The sequence below is a fragment of the Ovis aries genome, chromosome 2 (genome assembly GCF_016772045.2).
Source record: "Ovis aries strain OAR_USU_Benz2616 breed Rambouillet chromosome 2, ARS-UI_Ramb_v3.0, whole genome shotgun sequence".
Lineage (NCBI taxonomy): Eukaryota > Metazoa > Chordata > Mammalia > Artiodactyla > Bovidae > Ovis > Ovis aries.
In genome coordinates this window covers 89,693,121-89,708,255 of record NC_056055.1, presented here as the reverse complement: position 1 = coordinate 89,708,255, position 15,135 = coordinate 89,693,121, and the positions used below count along the sequence as shown (strand labels likewise).

Here is a 15,135-nt window from a genome sequence, read left to right as displayed (position 1 = left end):
AGACTCATTTCTGCTGTCATCATGGCCTGAATTGATTCAATTTGTCAAAGGTTTTCAGGAATATTAAAGGATAACATGTTCTACTCTACGGGAACTACTCCCTCACAGATACTCAAGCTGATCTATTTACTTATTTATCTACATGGACATTTATCTACTTTAATATTTATTTATCTATTTATATTTACTTAAATTATTTTGTTCATATAATATTATGTATGTAGGCTTAAGGGGAAATACATATTTTGTATTTAGTCAGCTTATAATTTTTCTTATCATTAAATTTTTACTATTAGAAAACATCCTTTGCTTTTTTCTTTAAAAAAGAAACACCAAGCTGAATTGCACAACTTGATTAAAGAATTTATTTTACAAGTCCTTGACCCATTTTTTTATATGCAGGTTAGAATGAAGAATACACTTCCTTTAGCCAGGTTGCGTGTTGCCCTCAAGACCTAGATATAAACATAACTAATTCAATCATTGTTGTAACTTTGATTTTTTTAAAAGGAAATTATATCAAATCAATAATCAGTTAATGCATATTAAAATGTTAATTATTTTTAAAATAGTACTAATTAGTAGCAGAAATGAATATCAGTTAGGTTGAGTTCTACAATAAAAGGGAGAAAATTGGATGGACCAAGCTGTGGAGGATATAAAAAGTTAACTACTATAGGTAATTAGTAAACAAATCAGTGGAAATGTCCACTGGATATTGGAAATGGCAATTTACAAGCAATTCCATTAAATAGAAAGCATGGAACAGAAAAACTGACCAAATGGGAAAAGAGTATAAAATGAGAAAAGGACTTAAAATTGAGTCCTATGACCTCAACCTTACAAGGGAGGGAACACCACAAAGGACTCTTGTCAACTGAAAAAATACTGGCAACATGACTGCCAGGAGTTCAGTTTTTTGGGTGGACTTACTGAGGATTCTAGCCAAGAGGACAGACTCTACTCAGCTCTGAGGAACTGCTTCAAGTTTTTAGAGGGGGTCAGTATATAAATGTGATTGTGGTAAAGGCCATCACTTGGTAGAAGGTGGCTGAGAGTCAGCAGGAACAGGCATCTCCATGAATGATTGTAGTGCTCTTCTACCTATGAGAAGTTGCAAAAACGGTTCATAACTTTTTCTCAGGAAAATTATCTAACTCTCTGCTGGTCTGTTGCGTTAGTTTCCCAGAGCACAGAGTGCCTCTTTCCTGATCTCCACCCTGAACTTCTATCAGAGCCTGCTAGAGGCCAGGGAACACAATGGGTATAGAACACAATGGGTATGGAACAAGATGCCAAGTGATGTTTTAGCTGTCATCTTAAAGGAGAAAAGTCATGGTTCATGTGGCTGGAAATTGATGCTCTTCCTTTGTTCTTAAACTCACAAGAAAAGTCAAGAATTTAAAATACAAAGATCCCAGGAGTCAGCTCTTATAGGGTTAATAAAGTGATTTTACTATATCTCATTTAAGAAATCTCTCATAAAATCTTAGATTTACCGCCTCATGGCTTGTGGGACCTCATTTTTCATACCAGGGACTGAATCCAGGAAACAGTGTGAAAGGGCCAGATCCTCACCTGTAGGAAAGTCCCTCATTTATTTATTTTTTCAATTAGCAGAAAACTCTATTCCCCCCTAACTACCCAATAGCAATTTTGTCTGTTTTGATTAGACCTTAAAGAGATTTCTCTAGACCAAAGACCACCTCCCTTACTGCCCCACAAAGCCATTTAGCATTTGCAGGGGATTAAGGGCTTTTGTCATCTCATTCTCCTCCTTCAGCTTATTTTGTTGGTTTCCCAGTATCATGTTCATGTGAACCCTTCACTCTTTTAATGGGCTTGTTCAGACAAATCATTGTAAAGCTCCTTAGGTGTACCTTTGTATTTGGTACATTGGGAATAGTTCAGTGCTCCAGACTGATATTTCTCTCCAGTTGTATAAATGGCATGATCCAAATAGGGTTAATGAGAGAACTGAGTTAATATTTTAAACAGCTGAAAATGGCAAGTCCATCAGTAGCAAACAAACTTCAGTTATTACTTTTTAATATTATGATTACTATTACCCAAATTAACATAATGATCTTTGGAATTATCTGATTCCCTTTTATTTAATTCTAGCTTTCACAAAGCATCTTCTCATTGTTGAGTGGATCTATCACCAGGACAGACGCTCAGCAAGGCTGGTCCCCACGATTCTGCCAGAGAGGGTTAGTGTTCACCAGCTGAGGCTCTGCTTCTCAGTTCCTTGTGAGCTGATGGCTGTGACCTCTTCCTTCTCTCCTGAAACTGATTTTACATGGATTAAATGAAAGAAAAATGAGGCCACTGATCTTGCAAAGCAAAGGGCAGTCATCTGACCCAGAACTTTTCCTTCATTGAGTTTCTGGCAGACCCAGCTCTGTCCCAGCCTTTCTGTTGTTCATACTGGCCTCATCCTTCCCCTCTGCCTCAGCATGTCCCCAGCTGTGCTGCACTGAAGTTTGCTAACTCAGAATACGTCATTGTGTCAGGGGAAAGCCACTTCCCTTTTTTCCTATTGATGACATTCAGATTTACATTGGTTTTCTTTTGGTCTACATTTGTTTTCTCATCTCGAATTTTACTTTCTAGGAAAGTTGCAAAGAAAAACAAAAAAAAAATCTAAAGTCTTGAAAATGATAGAGTACAGCCCCTCTGGCTTTCTTTACTTCCTTTTATTGTTCTCACCTCATCATGAATTAGGACTAGAGCAGGAGCAGTGAGACTCATCTTGTCCAGTATGTCAATATAAATTAAAACAACTTCAACTGAAGAATCACCCACAAGCAAAGAAAGAAGGCTATTTCCCTCGACTGAGTAGCGTGAATCTCACTGCCCTGCATTCTCAGAGGAAGACAGAGACAGAGGAACAAAGAAGCCCAGTGGAATCAACTGACTGAAGGAGCAACTGAAGCTCACTGGGTTCTGTGACATAAACTTCTGATGAGAGACAGCAACACCACTGAATCTCATTCCTCCAACTCAGAAACTCTGAACATCACACGTGTTCAAAAAATTAAGAGAGTAGAATGATAAAATCTATCCTTGGTAAAATAAAAATTATCTCTCTACCAAAGGTAAAATAATGGCAGTTGGATAATTCCTCTGTCTACTCGCACAAATGCACCCTACTCTCAGCATGTGGGCAATACTGACACTTAGGACACTTGGGGATATGGGCCAGGAGAAGAGGGGTCACCACTGGGAATTCGGGTCCTTCACAAAAACATTCCAGAGGAGAAGGTGGGGGTTTAGGAAGACCATCCATTTTCCCAACAAGTAAACAAGCCCTCCACAAAAAGGAGACTTTTCGCATCCTCAGGCTGTGGTGAGCCTGTCTGCAGGGAGGGAGTCCAGCAGGTGAGCAAGGGGACTCTGTCACCCAGAGGACAGGGGGTGGCGCCATGTGATCTCTCCCTGAGAGTGAGGTGCTGCTGGGGAAACACAATCATCCTGGAATTAGTCTCCTCACCCATGTTCCCTGACAAGAACCAGGATTCTGGTGGGGGTATTGGCCCAGCCAGTGGAGGACAACAGGTCTCCAGTATGAAAATGGTGGAAAGAAAGCGTCATGTCTGCAATAGTCCTGACTCCGTGGTTCCCTGAAGCACAACCTCATGGACCTGCAGGAACGTGTTCTAGAAGGAAGAGAAACATGGGGGAGTTCATGGACTCATAATATTCAGAATCTTCTCTAAATCAAACACTAAAGACTAACATCATTTATTTCAAAGAGCTTAATTACCAGAGGGAACTGGTAAATACTTTATAAATACAGAAATACAGAGCTGAGGGAGCCTGGTTTCCTATGTAAAGTAAGAGGGAAAAGTGGAGCCTAAGATCAGGGCTGCAGATGTGTTCATGGACAAGAAGGGAGCAACATTTATGCATGAGAGACAAAAAGCAATAATGTGTGTAATTACACACATACATCACTCCTGAGTTAAGAAAAAGACCTTTCTCATTTGATTGATAAATATCCATTTGGATGGGCACATAGGAAGTTATTGGGAAATACACAAAATTAATATTTTAGATTGATGACATTTTATTTGATATTGTGAATACATAAATGAAAATCAAAAAAGGAACTAAAAGTGAAGAGAAATGACTAGAAAATGAAAACTACCATGTTCCCTATTTAATGGCCTTGCTTAGAAAGCATGGCATCAGAGAACCTACCTCAAGGTTCACCCAGACGCCGTCTCAGCCAGCCCAGCAGCAGCCTCATCTTCCCCATGGCCTTTGTGCTCTCTCTACTGATGGCCCTGGCGCTGGTCAGCTACGGCCCGGGAGGATCCCTGGGCTGTGACCTGTCTCAGAACCACATGCTGATTGGCAGGAAGAACCTCAGGCTCCTGGGCCAAATGAGGAGAATCTCCCCTCGCTTCTGTCTGCAGGAGAGAAAAGACTTCACTTTCCCCCAGGAGATGGTGGAGGGAAGCCAGCTGCAGGAGGCCCAGGCCATCTCTGTGCTCCACGAGATGCTCCAGCAGAGCTTCAACCTCTTCCACACAGAGCACTCCTCTGCTGCCTGGGACACCACCCTCCTGGAGCAGCTCCGCACTGGACTCCATCAGCAGCTGGATGACCTGGACGCCTGCCTGGGGCAGGTGACGGGAGAGGAAGACTCTGCCCTGGGAAGGACGGGACCCACCCTGGCTGTGAAGAGGTACTTCCAGGGCATCCATGTCTACCTGCAAGAGAAGGAATACAGTGACTGTGCCTGGGAAATTGTCAGAGTGGAGATGATGAAAGCCCTCTCATCATCATCCAGCTTGCAAGAAAGGTTAAGAAAGATGGGTGGAGATCTGAACTCACCTTGAAATGACTCCCACTCACTAAGATGTCACATCAGCCTTGCACACTCACCTGTGGTCATTTCAGAAGTTTCTGATTTCTGCTTTAGCCACAAAATTTACTGAATTACTTAAGCATATATTTTGTAGTATTAAGCAAGAATGTTAAAAACTTAGCTCTAGGGTCATCAGTCCTTAAGTGATTATTTCCCTGAGTTATTTATTATTTATTTATACTTGTCATATTTATATTTTCATATAAGGATATTTGCCTTCACATTGTATTAAGATTTAGGAAATATGTTCAGCTTTCCATTTCATTAAAGATGATTTTTTATTTATTAAATTCTTATCAAATTCTTTTAGTTTTCTTTTTGTGTGTGTGAGATCAAATTTATTCTGCTCTCTTTTAGTGGATGGCATTTCCAAACATATTTTTACTGAATGATTGAATAAACCCCAAAATCAACTAATCCAGCAATGAGTATATAAGTAGAAAATCCTGTGTTTTGATGAAAGAAATCTCCACAGGTGAGGATCTCCACTGCCTCACTGGAAACATATTTGTGCAGTGGTCTTTGTGTAGAAATCCAGACACTGAGTCTGTTTATTCTTAACAACTAAATTCAATCTTCAGTATTCTAAACAAAAGTGAGTAACTGATGGTAACACTTATCTACTCATTCATTCATTCAGTTCATGTCACATGTATTAATTGAGTATCAAAGTGGCAGATGGTGGAATCGCCTTTAAGAAATACTGGTAAATAACTTTAATTCAGTATCTTCTATGTTGAAACTTTCAGTCTCATAGAGAACGATACATAAAAATAATGTATTTTTTTAAATTTTCAATTATATTAAAAAATACAAAAAGAAGTAATGGAAACTGGGTTCTCACATCAGAAGATACTTGTAGGTAATTTTTCCAGGTAATTTTCAGGGGAAAAAAGAGGGATACCTTTGCTATGGTACCTGCTGCTGCTGCTAAGTACTTCAGTCGTGTCTGACTCTGTACGACCCCAGAGATGGCAGCCCACCAGGCTCCGTTGTCCCTGGGATTCTCAAGGCAAGAACACTGGAGTGGGTTGCTATTTCCATCTCCAAATCATGAAAGTGAAAAGTGAAAATGAAGTCATTCAGTCGTGTCAGACCCTCAGCGACACCATGGACTGCAGCACTCCAGGCTCCTTCGTCCATGAGATTTTCCAGGCACGAGTACTGGAGGGGGTGCCATTGCCTTCTCCAACCATCACGCTAAGCACATTCAAAATTAACACGTTTTTATTTTCTTAAATAAACCATCAATTTATTTTCACTAGTCTTTTAGAACCTCTCGTCAGTTTATCAGTTCAGTTCAGTCCAGTCGCTCAGTTGTGTCCAACTCTTTGTGACCCCATGAATCACAGCACGCCAGGCCTCCCTGTCCATCACCAACTTCCGGAGTTCACTCAGATTCATGTCCATCGAGTCCGTGATGCCATCCAGCCATCTCATCCTCTGTCGTCCCCTTCTCCTCCTGCCCCCAATCCCTGCCAGCATCAGAGTCTTTTCCAATGAGTCACCCCTTCTCATGAGGTGGCCAAAGTACTGGAGTTTCAGCTTTAGCATCATTCCTTCCAAAGAAATCCCAGGGCTGACCTCCTTCAGAATGGACTGGTTGGATCTCCTTGCAGTCCAAGGGACTCTCAAGAGTCTTCTACAACACCACAGGTCAAAAGTATCAATTCTTTGGCGCTCAGCCTTCTTCACAGTCCAACTCTCACATCCATACATGACCACAGGAAAACGATAGCCTTGACTAGACGGACCTTAGTCAGCAAAGAAATGTGTCTGCTTTTGAATATGCTATCTAGGTTGGTCATAACTTTCCTTCCAAGGAGTAAGCAGCTTTTAATTTCATGGCTGCAGTCACCATATGCAGTGATTTTGGAGCCCCCAAAAATAAAGTCTGACACTGTTTCCACTGTTTCCCCATCTATTTCCCATGAAGTGATGGGACCAGATGTCATGATCTTCGTTTTATGAATGCCCAGTTTTAAGCCAACTTTTTCACTCTTCTCTTTCACTTTCATCAAGAGGCTCTTTAGTTCCTCTTCACTTTCTGCCATAAGGGTGGTATCATCTGCATATCTGAGGTTATTGATATTTCTCCTGGCAATCTTGATTCCAGCTTGTGTTTCTTCCAGTCCAGCGTTCCTCATGATGTACTCTGCCTATAAGTTATATAAGCAGGGTGACAATATACAACCTTGACATACTTCTTTTCCTATTTGGAACCAGTCTGTTGTTCCATGTCCAGTTCTAACTGTTGCTTCCTGACCTGCATACAGATACTTGAACATAAATTCATGTGCATATCTATTCTCATCATGTCTCCTATGAACACTTACTCTATTGGCTAAAAGCAAGAGCCCCAATAAGAACTAGAAGGGAACAGTAAAATCGGTTAAAGTTACTTTTAAAAATGTATTTATTTATCCTTGGCTGTGCCATGCAGGTTGTGGGATTTTAGCTTCATGACTAGGGATTGAAAGCAGGCCCACAGCAGTTGAAGTCCTAACAACTGGACCACCAGTTCAGTTCAGCTCAGTTCAGTTCAGTTGCTCAGTCGTTTCTGACTCTTTGCAACCCCATGAATCGCAGCATGCCAGGCCTCCCTGTCCATCACCAACTCCCGGAGTTCACTCAAACTCATGTCCATCAAGTCAGTGATGCCATCCAGCAATCTAATCCTGTGTCATCCCCTTCTCCTCCTGCCCCCAATCCCTCCCAGCATCAGAGTGTTCTCCAATGAGTCAACTCTTTGAAACAGGTGGCCAAAGTATTGGAGTTTCAGCTTCAACATCAGTCCTTCTAATGAACACCCAGGACTGATCTCCTTTAGGATGGACTGGTTGGATCTCCTTGCAGTCCAAGGGACTCTCAAGAGTCTTCTCCCACACCACAGTTCAAAAGCATCAATTCTTCGGCACTCAGCTTTCTTCACAGTCCAACTCTCTCATCCATACATGACCATGGGAAAAACCACAGCCTTGACTAGATGGACCTAAGCCGGCAAAGTAATGTCTCTGCTTTTGAATATGCTGTCTAGGTTGGTCATAACTTTCCTTCTGAGGAGTAAGCATCTTTTAATTTCATGGCTGCAATCACCATCTGCAGTGATTTTGCACCACCAGGGAACTCCCCCAATAGTTTAATTTTTGCAGTTTTAATTTTGCAATTTTTCATTCAAAACTTAAGAGAAACTCTAAATTGCTTTCAAAAGTATACTGGGTTTAAATCAATGGCAATGGAGAATTGAAAGGAGTATGACAAGTGTCAAAAAAAATATGTAAAAGGGCTTCCCTGGTGGTCCAGTGCTTAAGAATCTGCCTTGTAATGCAAGGGACACCGGTTTGATCCCTGGTCCAAGAAGATCTCACATGCCTCAGAGCTACTAAGCACGTAAGCCACAAGTACTGAGTCTGTGCTCTAGAGTCTGGGAGTCGCACCTACTCAGCCCATGAGCCGCAACTACTGAAGCCTGTGCACCTGGAGCCCCTGCTCCTCAATTAGAGAAGCTGCTGCAATGAGAAGCCTAAGCACTGCAACTAGAGAAAGCCCGCATAGCAACAGAGACCCAGCACAGCCAGATATATAATAAAATAAATTAATTCAGTAGCTTTAAGAAAATGTAAAAGTAATATTAACAGTAAAGCAGAAATCAATGCACTTAAGACCCAAATATACAGCCCTCAAGATAATAAATACAAGCTACTTATGAATGAAAACATCTGTTGATTGCTTTAAACATAAACCCCACTATTACCTTGAAGAGGAAGAAAAGCCGAAATTCAAATAATACTAAATACTTATTAATGCTAAAACTACAACAACAAAAAAGATGGGCAAATACAGAGCAAGAAAATATAATGAAGGATGTAATTAGAGGTGGCAATGTTAACGTCAATGAGATCTTGATAAAGAATTAATATCAATATTAATGTTATTAACATCCAGGACAATTCAATAAAAACATGTTTCATTTGAGAAATAAAGTCAATATACATGGAAATACAGTTGGATCTATAATTAAATTTTAAGAGCATGGAACTAAATTTCAAATATTATAGGAGGTTTAGTGGGAAAATGCAGCATATGTAGTAACGCAAACAGAAACATGGTAGCAGTGACATTTAGTCCAGTGCTGTAAGCTGGTAAAAAAATACAGAAAAATAATAGAGAAAAGAAGGCCTGAAATATGATGTAAAAGACTAAAACCAGAGGTTTATATACAGGGCCACTATAACCTAGAATAGAAAATATAACTTCTATCAAATATTTATAAATCACCCATGAAAGTTATCATATATTAGACTACCCAGAAAATATCTATAATTCCTCCAGAGCAAACATGTTATAAGTTGCATTCCCACATCACAATGCCTGCAATTAATATTAAAACAGGTGGCGCTAGTGGTAAAGACCTGCCTACCAGTGCAGATAGACATAAAAGACCTGGATTCCATCCCTAGGTTGGGAAGATCCCCTGGAGGAGGGCACAGCAACCCACTCCAGTATTCTTGCCTGGAGAATCCCTTGGACAAAGGAGCCTGGCGGTCCATAGGGTCGCAAAGAGTCAGACACAACTGAAGCAACTTAGCACGAAAGCAATCATTTAGAGATTTTAAATTGTCCAGATAAATTATGGTCAAGTCAGAATTAAAAAATGAAATGAGAAATTTAGTAAGTAATGGAAATTCAATCACTATTCTTCAAAGTTGCAGAAGCAAAGTTGCATACTGAGGTAAATTCACAGCCTCGAGTGTGTGCATGCCGAGTTTCTTCAGCTGTGTCTGACTCTTTTGCGATCCCATGGACTACCAGTCTAGCTAGTCCTTGCCACTAGCGCCATCTGGGAAGCCCAAATTAACAGCTTTAGGACACATGAATTGAAAATAGATTAGCCTCACTCATTTTTTTTTTTTAATTTTAAAATCTTTAATTCTTACATGCGTTCCCAAACATGAACCCCCCTCCCACCTCCCTCCCCATAACATCTCTCTGGGTCGGCTTCCCAGGTGACTCATCAGTAAAGAACCAGCCTGACAATACGGGAGATACAGGACATGCCACTTCCATCCCTGGGTCGGGAAAATCCCCTGGAGGAGGAAATGGCAACCCATTTCAGCATTCTTGCCTGGACAATTCCATGGACAGAGGAGCCTGGCAAACTACAGTCCATGGGGTTGCAAAGAGTAGGACACTACTGAGCAACTGAGCAGGCACGCACACACTCGTTCAAGTCAGTAAGAGAATTCAAAAAACAGTAAAAGAAATAGGAAAAGATAACATTCATTAAACGTTCCCTCTGCACCTGGGACTGTGCTAAACACTTTACAGGAAGTATTTCTATCTTCTGAACAACCATCCCAGGCCATTAAACAATAAATGGTTCTCTTTAGCGTGTCCTTTGATACCCTCATTTACTGAGTACCTACTATGTGCAAGAACAACAGACCATAGGTGCTATGAAGTAGCAGAAATGAGATTCAATTACAGTCATAATTTTCCTGAATCTATACACATTCCAGTGTGACAGAATTCAAAATCAGATTAATAAACTAATTCATCATGATTAAAAGCAGGAGAATTCCAGAAAAAATCTTTTTCTGCATTATTGACTATGCCAAAGACTTTGACTGTGTGGATCACAATAAACTGGAAAATCTGAAAGAGATGGGAATACCAGACCACCTGAAATGCCTCCTGAGAAGTCTGTATGCAGGTCAAGAAACAACAGTTAGAACTGGACATGGAACAACAGACTGGTTCCAAATAGGAAAAGGAGTACATCATGCTGTATATTGTCATCCTGCTTATTTAACTTCTGTGAAGAGTACATCATGAGAAATGCAGGGCTGGAAGAAGCACAAGCTGGAATTAAGATTGCCAGGAGAAATATCAATAACCTCAGATATGCAGATGACATCACCCTTATGGCAGAAAATGAAGAACTAAAGAGCCTCTTGATGAAAGTGAAAGAGGGGAGTGAAAAAGCTGGCTTAAAGCACAACATTCAGAAAACGAAGATCATGGCATCCAGTCCCATCATTTCATGGCAAATAGATGGGGAAACAGTGGAAACAGTGTCAGACTTTATTTTGGGGGGCTGCAAAATCACTGCAGATGGTGATTGCAGCTACAAAATTAAAAGACGCTTACTCCTTCGAAGGAAAGTTATGACCAACCTAGATAGCATATTCAAAAGCAGAGACATTACTTTGCCAACCAAAGTCTGTCTAGTCAAGGCTATGGTTTTCCAGTGGTCATGTATGGGTGTGAGAGTTGGACTGTGAAGAAAGATGACACCGAAGAATTGATGCTTTTGAACTGTGGTGTTGGAGAAGACTCTTGAGAGTCCCTTGGACTGCAAGGAGATCCAACCACTCCATCCTAAAGGAGACCAATTTTGGCTGTTCATTGGAGGACTGATGCTGAGGCTGAAACTCCAATACTTTGGCCACCTGATGCAGAGTTGACTCATTGGAAAAGACCCTGATGCTGGGAGGGATTGGGGGTAGGAGGAGAAGTGAATGACAGAGGATGAGATGGCTGGATGGCATCACCAACTCGATGCACATGAGTTTGGGTGAACTCGGGGAGTTGGTGATGGACAGGGAGGCCTGGCATGCTGAACTAATCTGGATCTTACTTCCTGATAAGAGCAACTTTGAAGGAAGCTTTGCTAGGCTTCTTTTAAAAGGTCTTCTTTCTCCTGCCTCTAGATACCCTCTTGGAAGAGCTAATTAGGTGTGAAAGATACCTGAGCTTTATCTGCATGGATCTCGCATTTGGCTCTGCTGCAGAATTTATAATTTGTCAAATTTGGTTTCATTTACCCTCTTCAATTGAGAAAATTTCTGAGCACTTACTCTGTGCCAATCATTCTGCTGAACTCAGGCTATATCAAGATGATTAAACCTCCAATGTTACCCTCAAGAAGACTAAAGTGTAGCCACCACTCCTGTCCAGGTGTTCAAGTGGTTAGAATGACTTGCTGCTTTTTGGGCACCTCTTTGTCTTAGCCAGTACCATTGTCCTAGCTGTGTCCATGCAATGGTTGTTGCTGTCTTTCAGTCACTGAGTCGTGTCCGACTCCTTGGGATCCCATGGACTGCAGTCTGCCAGGCTCCTCTGTCCATAGGCTTCTCGCAGCAACAGTACTGGAGTGGATTGCCATTTCCTTCTCCAGAGGATCTTTCCAATGGTTAAGAAGCCATTTTTAAATTTGATACATTTATATAATTTTCATATTGTTACCTCTTGCTTGGCATTTCTACTTTCAATTTGTAAAACTGGTCCTAAGGATCCTGCAATCTTTTCTATTTCCACTTTGAGGTTTGTTGACCAAAAAGGGGAAGTGAAAATGTAAGTGAAAAGAAGAGGTGATATATTTCCTCTGTGATTTTTCAAGATATCAAATCTTTCCTCCTTCTTTGAACATTCCTGGAAAGTAAAATTAAGTTGTGATCAAATTGCCAATATCCGATGGATCATCGAAAAAGCAGGAGAGTTCCAGAAGGACACCTATTTCTGCTTTCTTGATTATGCCAAAGCCTTTGACTGTGTGGATCACAATAAACTGTGGAAAATTCTGAAAGAGATGGGCACCTGACCTGCCTCTTGAGAAACCTGTATGCAGGTAAGGAAGCAACAGTTAGAACTGGACATGGAACAACAGACTGGTTCCAAATAGGAAAAGGAGTACATCATGCTGTATATTGTCATCCTGCTTATTTAACTTCTATGCAGAGTACATCCTGAGAAATGCAAGGCTGGAAGAAGCACAAGCTGGAATCAAGATTGCCAGGAGAAATATCAATAACCTCAGATATGCAGATGACACCACCCTTATGGCAGAAAATGAAGAACTAATGAGCCTCTTGATGAAAGTGAAAGAGGAGAGTGAAAAAGTTAGCTTAAAGCTCAACATTCAGAAAATGAAGATCATGGCATCTGGTCCCATCACTTCATGGGAGATAGATGGGGAAACAGTGGAAACAGTGGGTAACTATTTTTCTGGGCTGCAAAATCACTGCAGATGGTGACTGCAGCCATGAAATTAAAAGACGTTTACTCCTTGGAAGGAAAGGTAGGACCAACCTAGACAGCATATTCAAAAGCAGAGACATTACTTTGCCAAGAAAGGTCCATCTAGTCAAGGCTATGGTTTTTCCAGTGGTTGTGTATGGATGTGAGAAAGCCAAGCACCAAGGAATTGATGCTTTTAACCTGTGGTGTTGGAGAAGACTCTTGAGAGTCCCTTGGACTACAAGGAGATCCAACCAATCCATCCTAAAGGAGATCAGTCCTTGGTGTTCATTGGAAGCATTGATGTTGAAGCTGAAACTCCAATACTTTGGTCACCTGATGTGAAGAACTGACTCACTGGAAAAGATCCTGATGCTGGGTAAGATTGAGGGCAGGAGGAGAAGGGGACGACAGAGGATAAGATGGTTGGATGGCATCATCGACTCGACGGACTTGGGTTTGGGTGGACTCTGGGAATTAGTGATGGACAGGGAGGCCTGGTGTGCTGCAGTTTATGGGGTCACAAAGAGTCGGACACAACTGAGCGACTGAACTGAATGCACAAAGGCAAATGGAAAGTAAACACTGACATTGGGGGGAAAAATAGTCTTCTCTGTGCAAATGACAAAATGTCACTTAACTACAAATCAGGGATGAAGAGCTCTACAGTGTGACAGATTTTAGACCACCCCATGATGTCATGGTCTTTGTAGACCGGGACCTGGGGACTAGAGTCAATGAGAAGAGGGATGCAGGGGACCCAAGCCTCGAGTGAAACAAGGGTGCCTTATTTGCAGAAATGCATGTTTATATATCTTCATACAAGGCAGCTTTAGGTAGTAAAAAATTGAGCAAAAACAAAGCCAAGCAAATAACAATCTTCAAAGGGCCAGAAAGCATTCAATATCTTGAGTAAGAGGGGCATAACTGAATAGATTACATTTAATTAAGGTCACTGAAGGGAGTCACTGAAGGGATCCAAGCAGGTGCCCGCTCTCATGATCTCAGTCGTGAGAACTGCACACAGCTCTGCTCGCTCCTGTTTTCCAGGAATTAACAAGAAACAGAGAATCCTTGAGAAATGGCACACAAAACAAAAGAATAACATATTGGATCCCTTAAAGCTGAACATCCCCCGACACCAAGTGAGACTGTTTAGCTGCAGACAGAGCCAGAGCAGGGCAGCAGGCTCCAAGGCAGAGTGTTCACCTAAAAGGCTAGTTGTCAGCTTTGCTAAATCTAAGAATCTATTTATTTGTCTCTGTTTTTCACTCTCTATGGAGGTTATCAGACTCTGAGGATATAGACCTATTAACTCACACTGAAAAGAGACTGGGGTACAGACTGGACAGCCACTTCATTCATGTGTGAGAGGTCAGCTGTTATCTGGAAACTACTAGATGTTAGTCGTTTGGACAGGGCGCCAGGTTCGCATAAGAGATGAGATAGAAGTGAGCTGAGAATTAAAGGAATGGAAGAGGTCATTTCAGGGAAATTCTATCCAGTGCCCATAGCTGGATGTGTGAATTTTGCCCCACACGGGAACGGCTAAATAATGCCTGCTTATTTGTCCAGGCATTCTTAGAAATACGTGAGGCCATCCAATCATCACGACAAGCCAGTGGAATAGACAGGATTATCACTTCCATGTAACTGGGGAGAAAGCTGAGGTGCTGAAGGTCATAGAGCCAATGCAGACTGACGCTGGGACATCACCCAGGCAGTCCTGCCCCCGTGCCCACTGTCTCAAGCCCTGGATCCAGCCCTCTCCTCTGACAATGTGCCTCCTGTCTTAGAGAAATACTCAGCAAGTTCTTACTTCCCAATTCCCATTCTTCTTTGTCACAAAAGTGCCATTCACCATTCCAAAGACATTACAATCATTACAACAGTACAGTTGAAGAGGATACAGTTCCCCTTGCACTTGCTTACTTCCAGTCTTGTCTTTTAGATGGTGTTGTGTTGAGCTCTACACAATCTGTAGAGCTCCTGGTCTGTAGGAGCTCTGGATGTAGGAGATCCTGGTTTGATTCCAAGGTCAGGAACACCTGCTGGAGAAGGGATAGGCTACCCATTCCAGTATTCTTGAGCTTCCCTGGTGGCTCAGCTGGTAAAGAATCTGCCCGCAATGCAGGAGACCTGGGTTTGACCCCTGGGCTGGAAGGATACCCTGGAGAAGGGAAAGGCTACCCACTCCAGTACTCTAGCCTGGAGCATTCCATGGACTGTATATATAG

General features: G+C 41.7%; 1 protein-coding gene across 1 annotated transcript; it reads left to right on the top strand.

Moving 5' to 3' along the window:
• Positions 1-4,262: 4,262 nt before the first annotated feature.
• On the top strand, positions 4,263-8,906 carry LOC114113005 (interferon omega-1-like). Its single transcript, XM_027964575.3, has one exon. The coding sequence runs from the start codon at positions 4,263-4,265 to the stop codon at positions 4,848-4,850; it is 588 nt and encodes a 195-aa protein (XP_027820376.2). The 3' UTR covers positions 4,851-8,906.
• Positions 8,907-15,135: the final 6,229 nt, after the last annotated feature.

Bases quoted from the DNA above. Each gene is read 5' to 3' on its own strand.
- LOC114113005 (XM_027964575.3), top strand. From the start codon at position 4,263: ATGGCCTTTGTGCTCTCTCTACTGATGGCCCTGGCGCTGGTCAGCTAC.